General features: G+C 36.8%; 1 protein-coding gene across 1 annotated transcript; it reads left to right on the forward strand.

Annotated features, from left to right (window-relative positions):
* The first annotated feature begins 3044 nt into the window (after positions 1-3044).
* LOC131318751 (rhomboid-like protein 19) lies at positions 3045-10846 on the forward strand. The gene is made up of 8 exons (XM_058348711.1): positions 3045-3243; positions 3560-3684; positions 7729-7789; positions 7925-8091; positions 8324-8429; positions 8551-8753; positions 8849-8986; positions 10533-10846. The coding sequence occupies exons 1-8, from the start codon at positions 3220-3222 to the stop codon at positions 10633-10635; spliced, it is 927 nt and encodes a 308-aa protein (XP_058204694.1). The 5' UTR covers positions 3045-3219; the 3' UTR covers positions 10636-10846.
* The last annotated feature ends 5549 nt before the right edge of the window (positions 10847-16395 follow it).

Genomic DNA, 16395 nt, shown 5'->3' on the forward strand with positions numbered 1-16395 from the left:
GTCCTAGCATCAAAAAACTTGCAGCAGCTTCGCATCTAAGTGCATCTTCAATAGGCTAGTTAAAAATATGTGCTGAAGTGTGCGAATAAGCAGCATTAGAGTCTAATTTTGTTAGTTAAAACTTAAAAGTGTTACTTTATAGTGATCACAATATTTGTTTGTTAACTTTGGATGTCAAGCTAGTCTTTATTTATCGTTTAATATATAGTGTTGCTTAACAGATACGAATGCTTTGCGTTCAAAGTAAGGCAAAAGTATAGCAAAGTTGACTGCCTCACCCCAATGGGTTGGGCTGTTGAATGCGGGAGTTATACAAATTTCCCTTGATGTCTATGTCTTCTACAATATCAAATACATTTTGCCATGTTATATTGCCCAAGTTTAATGCTATTTCCGGTAAGACTGGATTTTTTTGGAGTTATAGACCAACTTTATGATATCATTATCATCATCCCAAATATTGTGAAAAAAATGGTAGTTTTGGGATTATTTAAATGTTAGTAGGATTTAAACATAACCTCAAATTGTGACCGGAATGAAAACATAACCTATACTAGGGTGGAGGACTAATATTTAAGTACTCCTTTTTTAATTTTGGGTAATTTTTGTTTCTGTCATGACATGTGTTTACTTAAACGTGTCATATATCTTGATACTAACTTGACCTATGTAAAATCTTGTCGTGTTCAAGTTGACACCGTAACCCTTTTAGTCAAATTGCCGGAAAGTATGCAGTTAAATTATTCACGTAGCAATGGTACACATGAAGAACATGTTTAATCCACAAAAAGGAAAAAAATTAAAGACATTTTCAATTCCTCTTATATCTCACTAGAAGATTAGGAGTTCGAATCTCTTCACCTATGTATTGGTGTTCTTCCTTTAAAGGGGCTCTTTATTTGTTTTTACTCTATAATGGACTTGTGCTTCATATATGATGAAATGATTTCTTCTATTAATTAACAATATATATATATATATATACCTAAAATCATAAAAATAACCAAACATGTCTTGATTGAATAAATTCCAATCAGCAAAGAGCGTAACAAACTCAAATTGATCTTCAAAGAAGAGCAAGTACAAAGCTAAGGGTTGCATACTCAGATAATATCGTGTCACATTTAATGTGTATTTTTGAATGAACGAGACACAAAAAATAAATAGTAATCAATGTCAATCTCAAAGTTAGGCAAATTTAACTAGTATTCGTCTCGTTTAATTAGTTGACTCGTATCATTTCACATTCATATATTACAAAATAATTGACCCAAACTCTCTATCTCTTTGTGTACAATTCGAGTTAGTGTGTATAATGTCCGTCGTAGTGAAATTAACGTAAATCACATTCAATTAAGCACAAAGGAGCACCGATACTCTCTCGGTCCAGTCCGGTTCGGATTGGAAAACGCTGGAGTGCATTCCATGTAAAGCGGCATCGTAATCGTTTAAAAGTGTTTTTAACGGTTTAAATTAAAAAGGAGTTTATAAATGCAACTGCGAATTTACTGCATACAACGTCTACTAAATGAAACATCCAAATTTTATAACAATTTATTACATACAACCTCAAAAGTACCCATGATCTTCCCAAATTACCCTTCCCTGCCCCAAACCTAATTTTTTCCCAAAAAATTGAACTTCAACCATTCCCCCTGCCCCCTCCGACCCTTCTCTCTCTCCCATTGTCAATTTCTTCATCTTTTTCTCTTCCTCAAACCACCACCACCACACCACCAGCACGAGTACCGTCCACCATCACACTACCAGCACAAGTAGCGTCCACCACCACGCCACACCACCACCAGCCTATTGAACATGTTCCTTCTCGTGTGTTAGTGCTAGAAGAGTTTGGAAATTAGTGAAGCAATGTAGGCTGTGCAATGGAAATGGAAGTTTGGAAGAGGTAGCCATGGATGTTGTAGTTTCGGAGCTGAAATCACAGCAAGAGTTAACTCATCACTCCTTTATTTTTAACCTGGTTCTGTTCCGACATTGTCAGATTCTAAAACTTGAAATTATGCCAAAATTTCAAACTCTAGAGTTTAAAAATTGATGACAATATCATATTCTAAAACTCGGAATTCTGCCAAAATTTCAATCTCTAGAGTTCAAAAATTGTAGACAATAATCACTCCTCCATTTTTAACCGGGTTTTGGCCCAACATTGTCAGATTCTAAAACTTGAAATTATGCCAAAATTCCAAACTCTAGAGTTTGAAAATTGACGACAATATCATAAATTTTTAGAAAATATCATATTTTAAACATGTCCCGACGGTATATTTTTCGGATTCTACAATTTGATATTCACTATAAATTTTCGGATTCTAGAATATGATATTTTCTAAAAATTTCAGATTCTAGAGTTTGAAATTTTTGATTATAATCAAGCTCTAGAATCTGATAATGTCGAGATAGAGAAACATAAATTGGAGGAGCTTTGCTTTTGCTGCGATTTTGGCTCCAAAGCTACAACATCCATGGCTACCTTTTCTTTCTCAACTACCATGTTGGTTGCAAATGAATCTAATCCCCAAAGACCAAGTTCGAAATGCATATTGCTTTTATTTGTTGGGCCAAATACTTATTCTCTAGCAAGGAGGGAGAGGAAGAAATTGAGATTTGCATTGAGAGTTGGGAGGTGAGATTTAGAAGGTGGAAGGTGGGCTAGGTCAATGGTGGGAGCTCCTAGTTTTCCAAAGTTTCAGCTATGGTGGAAGGGAGGAATGCAGAAAGATAATGGATGGAATAGGAGTGAGGAGTGGGTTGTATTGTAATGGTGTGGTTGTATGAATGTGGTTATATGTACTACATTTAAGGGCATTTTTGTCCAAAAATTTCTTACTTAAAAAACGGATCGTATGCAGTAAATTCGCAATTGCATTTATAAACTCCCAATTAAAAACAAACTCTTCACTGACCACTGTTCAGAATTTATTTTTAATCTAAACCGTTAGTTGATAGAGATTGACAGTTATGCGCTGCCTTATACGCGCACTACACATGGGTGCACTATAGCATCTCCGGATCTGGTCCATGGTATCGCACCGAGTCCCGCGTCGTAGCAGATCAAACTCTTCGCTGACAATGTTGTCAACCGCCTGTGATCTATAGTCCGTAAACCCCGATCCCCCCCACCAGTCCCAAATTCAGGACCAAAATCAGATCTGCAGCGTTCATAATCCAACTACGATCACCATTCGCTCTCTAGCCGTCATGAGTTCTCCGGCGATTTCAGGAGTATGTTGCGCTTTCTCTCTGATATACCAGTACATGTGTATATGGAGATGGATATTTAACCTGTGTGCAATTCTCAATTGGTTGAAGAACCAGTAGATCCGGAAATTCTCGTAGTTTCTCTCTCTAGGATCGCTGAAGACATATACAGTTTTTTTCCTCCCAGTTTTTATTTTAATAACAGTTGGTTAAACTGAGAAGTCAAAAGTATTTTTAACTCTTCAATACCGTTAACTTTCTTACTACTTCGCATTGTTTGCTCGCCTTCTGTGTCAATGTATGTGAATATATGATATTAAACACGCGTTTGAATCGACAGGGAACAAGCTTATTCACTGGATTTACTAGGCTGTGCAAAGGCCTAGCTGTAGTACTTGTTGGTGGACACATTATCCTTCAGATCCTCCCCTCTTCTGTCGATTATCTTGCCCTCATTCCAGCCAGGTGATTCTCTTCTTAAGTTACTTATCATCTACAGTTGCGGTTGGGAAAACAGCACAATTGGAAATGAGTATAGCAATTGTGTATGTACTAGACACCTGGGGGCACGGATGGGTGTGCAAATCGTATTATACAAAAGAGCGAATGAGGGAAATCTTCGTTGAGATTAATATCTGTTGAAATATGGTTTGTGAAAGTAGAAAAGCCCTTCTTGGCAGTTTTTTAGGCAGCCAAAGGGGTAGTGTAGCAAAATAAAAATGTGAGCTGGCTCAAATTCAAGTTCACACCATAAAGGGGTGTTCCCTTTAAAATGCTAATAGATATGATATGGATGAATTGATTTTGATAGTTGGAATTGATTTGATATTGTGGGAATGTCTTTTCTATTGCAAGGGATAAGAACAATGGTCGTGTTAGTCGACATTCGAGCCATTTTGTAGTGATTTGTGCTCTTTGACTAACGACCTTTCTAGTGTGTAATAACAAGTGGATTATGTTTGTTCTTCTGTTCAGATGGAAGAATTACTAATATGAAGAAGCATGTTTCTAGATTGATCTACCCTGAATAATGGGGATGTTGTAGATAATCTTGTAACTTACCAAGGTGGTGACGTTCCGATCAACACTCTGCGGACCTCAAAAGCATTCTTCTAAACTGATAGTGCGCTCTTTGATTGGAACATCACCAACTCGAGTAGTAAATAGAACCCAAGTAAAAAACAACAAAAATGAAAGTTAGACAAATTCGTGGCGTATCTGTTTGCATGTATACATACATACATGGTACTCTTTGGTCATCTAGTTCGAAAATTCTTGGGAAAATGGTTTGGAAGAACCATGCACTGATCGCCAAGCTTCCCAAACCTTGGTTTATCCATGGCTACTCCCTCCCTCGCTAAGGCGACGTTGGCTCTCTTTATCTCTTTTTTAGCGTCGCTCTCTTTCTCTCGTATCCCCAGATTCCCTACCTCTCTCTATGGTTGAGGCGGTGTGTGAATTAGAAAGGGGGCTCATTTATAAAAAGGATATGGATTCTCTACATTGCACCGTGTGTACTACTCGGTACATTCGGCTCATTTTTTAGACAACTTTTGGGTCCATACTCCATATACAGAGCTTGTGAAAGTAAAAAATTCATATGGATCACATTTAACTTAAAAAAAAGGTCTTACCACATTGGATTCCAACCCAAATTTTTTTTTTTTACAAGGCAAATGTGTTCATATCAAGTATTGATCGGTGTCCAATTAATGTGATTTTTACATGGTTGATCGTGCTCAACCTTGCCCTGGGGGTATTGAATAATTTCTTGTTAACTATTCTGTAAAGAGCAATGCTGGACCTTCAACTCAAATTTCCAGGAACCTCCATTTTTTGATCAGGAACCTCCAAATTTACTTTACAAAATATTGATGTTCATTGATTTTTGGTTCATAGATATAAACAAAATTTTAGTGTGCAAAACGAAAACTTAAGAATAATGCAAGAACATCGATATGGCAGTCCACTTTGTGAACTTCATGGGTATAGTCAGCCCATTTTCAACCTATTTCTGGGCCCATCTAGATCTCACCGAGTAGTAAACGAGAAACTATTCAATACCCTTGGAGCATGGTTGAGCACGAATCTGGTGTTGTCCGGATTCGTGCTCAACCGTGCCCCAGGAGCATTAATATGTTCTCTAAATCAACCAAGTAAAAAAGTATATTACTTGGACACCAATCAATACTTGATATGAACACATTTAACTTGTAAAAAATTGGAAATTTGTGTTGGAATCCACCGATCAATACTTGATATGAACACATTTAACTTATAAAAAATTGAAAATTTGTGTTGGAATCTAGTGTGGTAAGGCCTTTTTTTAATAATTGTGTTCCGTATGAATTTTTTACTTTGACAAGCCTCATACAAAGCTCTGTATGAGGCGTTATGGACCCAAAAGTTTTTCCAAAAAATGAGCCGAATGTACCAAGTAGTCCACACGGTGCAATGTAGAGAATCCGTATTCTTTTTATAAATGGGTCCCCTTTATTATTCACCCACGGGCTCGGCCATAGAGAGAGGTAAGGAGCCTAGGGATATGAGAGAAAGCGAGTGATGCTAGAGCCAACGCCACCTAAGCGAGAATGGAGTAGTCATGGATAGACCAAGGTTTGGGAAGCTTGGCGATTGGTGCATGGTTCTCCCAAACCATTTTCCCATGGATTTTTTGAGCCAGATGGCCAAAAAGTACCATTTATGTATGTATACATGCAAACACATACGCCATGAATTTTTCTTTCTTTTTTGTTGTTTTTTTACTTAGGTTCTATTACTACTCGAGGTGGTGACGTTCCGATCATCACTATCGATGGATGTGCAAATCGTATTATGCAAAAGAGGGAATGAGGAAAATCTTCATTGATATCAATATCTGGTGGAATCTGGTTTGTGGGAGTAGAAAAGAGGGGTGAAGAAACCAGATTTTTTGGTCCTTCTTGGCAGTTTTTTTTAGGAAGTGCGTAGGAAATAATAATGTGGGCCAGCCTCAAATTCACGTTGGGTGTTCCCTTTATAATGCTGATAGATAATAGATGTGATAGGTAGATTTTGGTAGTATTGGAATTGCTTTGATAGTGTGGGAATGCCATTTCAATTGCCAGGGATAAGAACAATGGCCGTGTTAGTTGACATTCGACTATTCGAGGCATTTAGAAGTGATTTGTGCTCTTTGACTCACGACCTTTCTAGTGTGCAATAACGAGTGGATTATGTTTGTTCTTCTGTTCAGATGGAAGAATTATTGATCTGAAGAAGCATGTTTCTAGATTGATCTACCCTAAATAATGGGGATGTTGTAGATAATCTTGTAACTTACCATGTCGAGGTTTGTCTTTGTCCAATAATGGCTAACGTTGAAGGAGGCTTAGATTATAACCAGGTATAACCCTTTAGGATCTGCTTTTTTTTTTTCCCCCTATAAATTTGGGGCTGGCTGTTAGACAATTTAAAAAGGTATTATTGGCTCTTGTAAATTGTTTTTTTGAAGATAATCACTTGGCATTTGGCATCGAGGGCAACTGCTTTTTATGGCTACATGAACCTTTCGATCTTATTACAATAATTTGTTTGTTGCAAATATACATATGTCAAGTCGTGACTTCTCTGAAAATGGAATGCTGAGAACCCTTGGTGTGAGGTGCCCAACTCTACCCAGTTTGCTAGAGAGGTGCTTGTTTGGGCACTCTGAATGAGCTAAACTTTGTCATCTTTGTGGACTCATTTGCATGGCGAAGTTCAGTGTGAATGGTGGTGGTCCAACTGATATAGAAAGTGTGTCAAGTCATTTTGGTTAGCAACTTAAACATTGCGTTTACTGGCTACTGAAACAGTGGAGATCGACTTCTTTGTGCCCACTTGGGGGTGGAATGAATAGGAAACATTCTGCAGAAAGATTACCGAATTAAAATTGTCAGTTAATTGTGCTATTCTGAAGGATATACTACGACTTAGATACTTAATTTTTAGTTTCTCCATTACTGGAAACTAAATATTTCTAGCTCCAATGTATTGAAGCTGACTGAAGAGACATTGATTTTGTGTGCTGGAACTTAGTGTCAGGATCCTTCTAAAATGGGTGCACTCCCAATATGGGAGCTTGACGGGAGCTCGCTCCCCTCTAACTAAGATGGGAATATCGGGCCGTTAAGGTAGTTATTCTCTAACTTTTAAGGGAGTTATGCCATTGTGGATATAAGAATATGAAAATTATCTCACTCAAGAAGTTTTGCAAAGTGAAAAAACTTCCAATAATTACCTTTTAAGATCGGGAAAATTCTTAATAAGTATCACTTTTCCTGCAATGGTTAAGTATTTAAAGATGTTTATATACGTACTTCTTTATAATCTGTATTAATACACTCTATAGGCACTCCCAACCTTAGGAGCTTCTAGGTGCCTCTGCTCCCCACACCAGCTCCCGCTCTTGCACCCGGTTTGTGCTACTAAGTGCTGGAATACTCCCTTTGCTGACCACTAAAGATTATTCTTCATCCTTATTTGCAGGACAATTCCCTTTGCTTGGAACCTGATTACTGCGGGTTACGTTGAACAATCGGTGCATCAGGTATGCATTTTGTTTGGCATAGAAATGCTAATGCAACTGCCTATCAAATTTTCATCTGTTCCTTTTTCCTCGAGAACAGCATTGTTGCTTTTGATATTTTCCCTGGAGAAGTTTTGATAGTCTTTTGGTCTCTAGGTGATCATCAGCGCAATTGGTCTCCTTTTTATTGGGAAGCTGCTCGAACCCATTTGGGGTTCTAGGGAGTTCTTGAAGTTCATCTTTGTTGTTAACTTCTTGACGTCTCTCTGTGTTTTTGTTACGGCTATTTCCTTGTACTACATAACAATGCAGGAAAACTACCTGTAAGTATTATGTTATCCTTATGACTTATGTTTTTTCCCGCAAAGTGTACCTACATTTGCATGATATGATACTTACCAATAGTACAACTCACTGTACATTCGCACAATTGGTTATTAGTTTCCCCCTTTTTTGAAAGGCGTCATAGGCATTGGGGCTTTCTTATTTTGCAACTTTTGTGTATGTATCCATATCAGATCGATTCTTAGTTTCTTACTGTACATTGTTGGGTAGTTACATGCCTATTTCCGGCTTCCATGGGGTCCTATCTGGATTTTTAGTCGGCATTAAGCAAATCATACCTGATCAAGAGCTGTCTTTGTTGAAAATAAAAGCGAAGGTATGCATTTCGTTAATTTAGTTACTGGGTTAGTTTGCACTTTCAGAAACATTTTATATCAAAAGCGGTGAGAAATATCCCTCAACACTTTCTCTGTGGCATTGTCTTTGGCTATATGCAGTGGCTGCCTTCTCTATCAGTCTTGTTGTCCATTGTTGTAAGCTTCTTTACAGAAGAGCCAGCAAAATACCTTCCAACGTTGATATTTGGTACATATATGAGCTGGATTTATCTTAGATATCTGCAGAAGAATCCAGAAACAAAACATAGGGGTGATCCAAGCGATGAATTTGCATTTTCCACATTCTTCCCTGAATTCCTAAGGTAATTCAGCGTCTTCTTTAGTACTTTTTTGGGAAATAATACTTTGATGTGCTGTCCTGTTACTTTAATATTTCTGTGTGATGGATTACATGCAGACCAGTAATCGATCCTATTGCTTCAATATTTCATCGGATGCTATGTGGAAGAACTGCAACTTCGGATGAGGCAAGGGGTTATACCTTGGGTGGTGCCCCATTGCCAGGTTCTCACCCCGTCGAGGCTTCTAGGAGGAGGTAATGTTCCCTGTTCTCATGCTGCGACGATAAACAATTGCTTGTAGGAACATATCAGAAAATGAGAATAATAGTTGCATGTGTATGTAGTGCAGATTGTCAATTCTGCTCTGAAGTACTTGCTGACAACTGTTGATTTGATAAATATTATAGCTCAAATGACTCTTTTCCATGAGGAAAGCGTTAATGAGTTTAACAATGGTGTGCATCCAACCAATATTTGTCAATTTACATTGCCTGTGAGGAAGAAAAAGGGAAAATTATAGGCTCCGTTTGTGTCAACATAAAATATTTTCCTGTAAAATTTTACCATTTTTTGGCATTTGGTTGGACAAAGTAGGAGTAAAATGTTTTCCTTGTAAAAGATTTTCTTGAAATGGAGGTAAAATAATATTCCTCGAAACATCCGTAAGTTGTTTTCCGGTTCAATTCCCCGTCCCTCGTGCAAGCCAGCACTACCTTATCCCTTGGTCGGCAACAAAAATCAGCCCAAAATCTCTCATTCGTTCCCCACTTTTCCCCCAATTCTCTCTCGCCAATCCCTCTCCCTAGCACCTTAGGATTGAAAATCTGACGCACAAGAGAAAAGAGACAAAAAGAGAGAATTTGAAGTTTAATTTACTCCATTGTTTTTTCATGTGTCAACCAAACACCAAAAAATAAAAGTTTGAAGTTTGTTTTTTGAAAAAGTATTTTACATTGTATAACATTTTAACAAACGGAGCCATAATGTAAAATGATTTAGGGTTTATGCCCTTGTGTTGAATACATTTTTTTTCTGGAACCTTGTCTGTTGGTTTTGTTTTTCTTGATCAAAAGTAGGTACATCTCTATCTCATTCGCTTATGGTTCTAATGGCAAAACTCTCCTTATTCACGAAAATAGTCGTGTACAACTTGACAACATTAGATTTTTTTTTTTTTGATCAGCGACAACATTAGATTTAGGAAAATCCAATCACTACAGTACATCCAATTGCAAGAGATGGTTTTATGGTACCATCTTGGAGCCATCAGCAAGAGTGATGATCATTGCATCGTACGTTGATTGGAGTTTATAGCTCGAGCACATTCTAATGCTCTGCCAAATACTTGTCCTTTATTTTGTGCATGTACATAAACAATCCTTTTCAGTAATTGTTTATGAATTACCAAAAATCGACTGCAATTTTTTATTTTCATACGGGAAAAGGTGGCGTGCCCGTAGCACTTCTTATTCTCCATTATCATTTTAGCAAATTAGTATTTTGTCAATAACCATTCAGGAGGGATATGAAGGTCCCTTTAATAAGTCATTATAAGATTCCAGGCAACTTATTTTATGACGAGCAATGTTAAATTGCATAAACTGCGAATTTCTTTGTTTCTTTTCCCTGAGCCAAAAAGAAGAGCTTACAAAGACAGTCTCATACGGTACTGTCATGAAATTAAAAGTATTAGTATAACAACATTTGAAGAGCATCTTGAATGGTATTCCTGTAGTCAGGAATTGTTCAAGGTCGGGGGATATGTGAAAACTGCTTCCTCACTTGTTACTTAAACTGCAGGGAAAGGGGTGCTCGGGCACTGGAAGAAAGATTAGCTGCTGACTTGTTGGCTACTGGAGGGAAGGAAGAAGAATTGAAAAAAGATGCTGTAGAGAATGTATGATCTACTGATAATCTTTTAAATCCAGATATTCGTCGGAAATGTCTCATACATGTAGCTAGAGACTTTGTGCACTGTATGGTGTTGAATCGCTTTCTGGGTCCTGGAGGACAGTTTTGTCTTGTGGTTTGCCTTGCGGTTATTTGGACTGTGATTCATCTATGCCATGGTTCAGCATATAAAAGAGTTCAGCAGAAAGTGTTCATTGATGTTATTTCACTTTTATTGTAACAAGCTCTTTTTTTTATGCGAAAATATACAAGTTTACAAGGGGCATGGCCCACCAAACACAAGAAAAATAAACGGAAAGAAATGAAAATAAAGACAAAATTATTTAATGGGCACCGCTATTCGCAGCCCTCTATTTACTCTCGTAGCTCACTAAATTTCGGTAAATGATTGTTGAAAATCATAAATAACATTTCGGTAAATTGCTGTTGAAAATAAGATTATATTTCGGTAACTACATGTCGAAAATATGTTCAACTTTCGGTAAACAACTGCTGAACATGCATTTTCGGTAAACATCTGTTGAAAAAAATATTATATTTCGGTAATTGGACGCTGAAAATATATCTCAATTTCGGTAACTAACTGTCGAGTATAATTGAAAATTTTTAACGGGTTATGGGAGTAAATAGAGGGCAGCGCCCTATTTAATCCTCTACCCAACTCACAAAGGTGGGCAAACTAGTAAGATGGGTAAAAGTGGCTAAGAAAAACCAGTTTTCTCGGGTGGAACCCAGCGTACTTCCTAAGCTAAGAAAAACCAGTTTTCTCCGGATGGGGGGGAGGCGGAGCCTCCCCCGCCACCCCCACCGCCACTACCCGTCAATCCACCCCGTCCTTCCCACGAATAAGCATCCTAAGTCACCCCTTGCTGCCGCTCACCACCGCCACCGCTAATATCACCGGTCCAGCCTTCCCTGAGGGTCTGTTCTACGGCGTTCTAAACTGTGACCAGCTTCTCCCCTCCGTTCTCCCTGTTGCTCGGCCTCCCTCCTCTGATTTGCCCTCCCCGCCGAGCAGCAGTTTTCCCCTCACCCGATCGCCTTCCCTTTCCAATCGGATTACCCTACCCTTCTTCCTTCTCTTTGTTTTTGCCGTTCCGATCAGGCTCTGGCCTCCCCCTTCCTTTTGCCCTTCCTCGCCGGTTCAGTGCCAAAGTGTATAGGTTCAGGCCAGGGTGCTTTATTGTTTGTTGCAGAATCGGATTTGGATGTCGGATGATGGTTGTTGCAGATGGTGCTTCGACTGATCCGAATGGTAGTTTGTGAAGCTGGTTGGTGGCACTTTCAATGGTTCGAGGCACACGTGTAGAATGACAAACGGATCTGTGTCGATCGCAGTTAATATGGGCGAATCCAGCCAGCGGTTTTGTCGGTATGGTCACCACGGTTTTGGTTCATTGGCTAACTGATCTGTGTCGGCCGCTGTTAAAAATGAGCGCGATTCGACCAGCGGTGTGGTCACTTTCAGGTTTCAGGTTACAGGTTTTGGCCTTTGGTTACAAGTTTTGGCCTTTGGTTACAGCCCATGGCCCTCTGTTCTGAGTTTTGCTCGATGCGTGGTGGATTCAACGGTTGCATTTTGGGTCTTGGATGCACGTAGATTAGTTGTAGTATCGGGGTCGGTTAAATAATTCGGTGGTGGTTTGTTTTCTGTTTCGTAGTTTAATTAGTTGTGATTAATTATCGTTTGTTGTTTTCCTGTTGCCGCACACATTTTCCACACTATGTTCAGTTCTTTAGGTTCATGTTGGCCTTCACTTATCGTCGGCGTTCTTAGGCCTATTGTTTGGCATTTATCTTTTGGAGATAGCATAGCTGTTGTGTCTTTCGTATTTTGCAACTCCATACGCTGTGTTTTGTTTCTTAGGCTCTAGTTTGACCTTCGCTCGTCACTGGCGTGTCTTCATTATTGTAACGGCGACAGTATAGTTATACTTTTCACTTTATTATTATCAATGTATTTCTGTCGCGTCAAAAAAAAAAAAAAAAGTCAGCTTCAAAACTGAACTTTGTTACCATTCCACAAATTTGAAAGGTGAGTTAGTAGAATGCACTTCAACAGAATTTACAATTTTTTTTTTGTTATTACTATATTTTTGTACTGTTATTAATTTTGTAATATAATTTAAAATACTATCCATAATCATATATGTTAACCGTTTATTTTATTATGTTTACTTATATACATATATGTTTATTTTGTACTTCATATTATTTATGTATTTATAGTATATACATATTTATTTGGTTGTTTATGTGTTTGTATACATGTTATCTATATCTTATATTTTAATAACATACTATAGAATATTTTCTAATTATTCCATATGAGACAGAGATACATATTTAAAGATATTAGTTATATATTGAATTCATATACATTATTCATATATTTATATTTATATATACTATTTTTAATAGAATTGTTTTTGTAAAGTATTATTATAAAACGTATTACATTTATATGCATATTTATAGATATTACTTATGTATTGTATTTTTAAATATTTAGTGTATATGTATTTATTTATAAACCTGTAGTATGATTGTACATATGATTAAAGAATCAATAGAATATTATACTTTAGTGTTTGGAGGTTGGTATCAACGTTACAATTTTGTAGAGAGAGAAGATGGATTTGAATTAGTTTGGTGTGTGATACCTCTGTTGGAGCACCTGTTTGAGATAATAAATTTGGTGTTTGTTATCTTTGTTGGAGATGCCGTAAGTAAATTAATATCTTGCACAACCAGCAGAGCTAGAAAACATAGCAACAAAAAGTATTACGTACATAAGTAGGAAAAACTGTCTCCAATAACACACAAAGACGGTCTATAGTGCAAAGCCACAAAAAGATAAAAGTTGAGGATAAACACACATGGATAACAGTCTACCGCACGCACATGGATCGTTCTCTTCAAGTGCTTCATGATTATTTTATATACTAAGCACATGTATGATACTTGACACATTCTCCATTTTCTGGGAAAAAAAAAAAAAGAAATCGCACAAAAACCCACCTCAACAACTAGTATTCATCTTACCCTTTCTATCGACTTTCCCACTTTCAAAGTCCTTTCTTAATAAAAGTTTCACATTTTTATCATAAAATTGTATATTGATGAAGGATAAATACCATTAAATATAACAGAATTTGATTGAAGATGCAAAAGGCTTACATTCAAATACTAGCTAATTCTATCCCAAAATAAAAATAAAAATATTGGTGTACTCGAAGAGTAAATGGCTTACTTTCATGTCGATGGTGTTGTCTCATTCATCATGCAAATCAGGGGGAATTTTTTGAGACGGCATTTTATTACAGTGTTGAATTCTCTATTGAGACTTCTAGATGTATTGCTAAAAAACCCTGAGCCATACTTGAAGACTCTGCAAATAATAGGTGGAAATGGTTTTAGGTACATCATAATTGGAGTCTTTTTTAAGCTACGTACACAAATACGTCAACTTTAGATGACAAAGTCATGTTTAAACTTAATATGCTTTTTTACTGTAGAATTGTTTAGGTGCATTAGAAAAAAATACGAGGATTGGCGCAAGGTAAAAATATTTTTTACGGTTACTAATTTTTTAGGGTGATGTTTATTTGTTCTTAAAACAGTGGCGTAGCCAAGAATTTCATTTGGCAAGGGCACCATTAAATATGGTATTAGAAATTTCTTATCTTTTTTTTATTTTCGATAAACCAGGTGTTGAGGCTAGCTTATGCGCACATCGACTAATTCCAGGGCCATAAAATCAATAGCCAAACAAACTCTCCAGTGACCTCAAGGTTTACAATTTCCTATCTTTTACTTACAATAAACAATAATAATGTATAAAAATAAGTTAAAACGTAAAATATATATAGTACCAGGTATATATAGATAACAAATCCTTACGTAAAACAAATAAGTCAAAAAGAACTTTTTTTGGAACTTAACGAAGATACCAATGGATGTAAGTGATATAAAAGGAAAATATGTAGAATTTTTGGGATACAAATGTCATGACCATTATAAGTAAAGGGTGAAAGTGAAATTATTGAATCCTAAAGGTTGCCTGGTAGTCAAGGTTTGAAACTTAGGGGTTTGCTCATTTCTAAGATTTCATATTCGAAATCTTTTAAGTGCTATCAACTCCTTTAAGGCAAGTCCATAGACAACTTTTCTTTGACTTTAATTGGAATCCCCGTAAGTGGGCGGTGGGATTAACCCCTAAGATTAGTTGACGTGTGCGAAAACTGGCTCGGACACCTAATGTATATTAAAAAAAAAGTGAATTTAATGGAAATTGCAGTGGTGCCCCACATATCCCATGCTGCCTGCGCCACTGCCTAAAAATATGTAGTTCCTTATTTGATTAATCTATATTATAAAATATAGTGGTTTCTGCTGAAAATGTCTAGGCATTCTATTTCTTTGTATCCTCACTTTTTAAGCAATGTATCTCTTATAAATTTTGCCTTTTATCATCAAATAGAAAATATTTTAAAATGATAACTGACTCTTTGTTTAGATTACATTTATAGCGTAAATTAGTTAGGTAGAACGTATAATTTATTTAAGTTGAGATACAATGTTACATATTTCGATGTGCCTTTACGCACGGACATATATACTAGTAAAGATTAATTGAAAGTATATTATAATTTAAAATAAGACATTTGGTAAGATATCTTTCGGTGAAATTTTGTATGTGTTTGTATTATGGTATGGTATTTGATAGCCATGAAAAAAAGATAAACCATGTTCAGTTTACGTTAATACATCTAACTGCATTAAAAAATAAATAAAATTAAGGGTCCTTTCGGGTTTCTTAACCTAACTTTCAAAAAAAAATAAAGAAAGTTCCACCTCAACTTCTAGTAATTACACTATATTAACTCTATATTTCTTCCGGAGTAATTGATAGGTGCTGAAAAATACTCATTTAATCCGCCTAATCTATGCTTTGTCGGTCACTTTACAATGTTACTTGATATATTTTAGCGCTTTATTGTGTTTGTAGGTCTTGGAGACCGATGAGTGCAAAAATGTGCAAATTGAAAGGTCTTATGGATTGTTATGCTATGAAACAATACAATTTATGTGGTGGGCCCGAGCAGTATTGTATTGTAAAAGGGTTAATCAATAATTATTCCCGGGCCTATGGGTTGCACGTGGTTTATGATTTTCCGAGGGGAAAATGACGACCCATGACGTATTTTGATAATTAATACCTTCCAAGAACATGCTAAGAACAATTGTTAATGTTGAAAACGTCATTGACGGGTATTAATTATCAAAACATGTCATTGGCCGTCATTTTCCCTTTTCCGAGAGGGGATTGGGCCCATTGACATTGGTCTTGGCTGGTATTGAAATTAACAAGTGAATTGTGGGGGAAAGTTGGGCCAGCCTTCCGTAATGTCGGCACATGTTATTTTACACAATATATAAGGGGCAGGAGGGTTGGCTTGAGACGACGTTTTTTCAGAGAGGATTTGTCGATGAACAGAGGACAGAGGCTGCACATATCATTGACTTCATGGACGAGAACTCCGGCTTCGATGGCCAGCTAAACTCCTAGTCTAGGGGGATGATGAAACTTCGCACCAAGTAACTCTATTTTTATATATGGGTTTTTAGGTTTATTATTCGGATCGATTGTATAACTAAAAACCCTTTCCGTTTCAATTGAATGGAATGATTTTGATGGTTTTAATCTATTGAGTATTTGTATGCATGCTTTCAAATACAAGTTATATAA

This window comes from Rhododendron vialii, chromosome 3a (assembly GCF_030253575.1).
Source record: "Rhododendron vialii isolate Sample 1 chromosome 3a, ASM3025357v1".
NCBI lineage: Eukaryota > Viridiplantae > Streptophyta > Magnoliopsida > Ericales > Ericaceae > Rhododendron > Rhododendron vialii.

What these genes read in the sequence shown, in the direction of transcription:
- LOC131318751 (XM_058348711.1), top strand. Translation starts at nt 3,220, where the DNA reads ATGAGTTCTCCGGCGATTTCAGGA. An exon ending in TTGAACAATCGGTGCATCAG is followed by an intron (nt 7,790 to 7,924) that starts GTATGCATTTTG and finishes TTTGGTCTCTAG; the next exon opens with GTGATCATCAGCGCAATTGG. An exon ending in GTCGAGGCTTCTAGGAGGAG is followed by an intron (nt 8,987 to 10,532) that starts GTAATGTTCCCT and finishes CTTAAACTGCAG; the next exon opens with GGAAAGGGGTGCTCGGGCAC.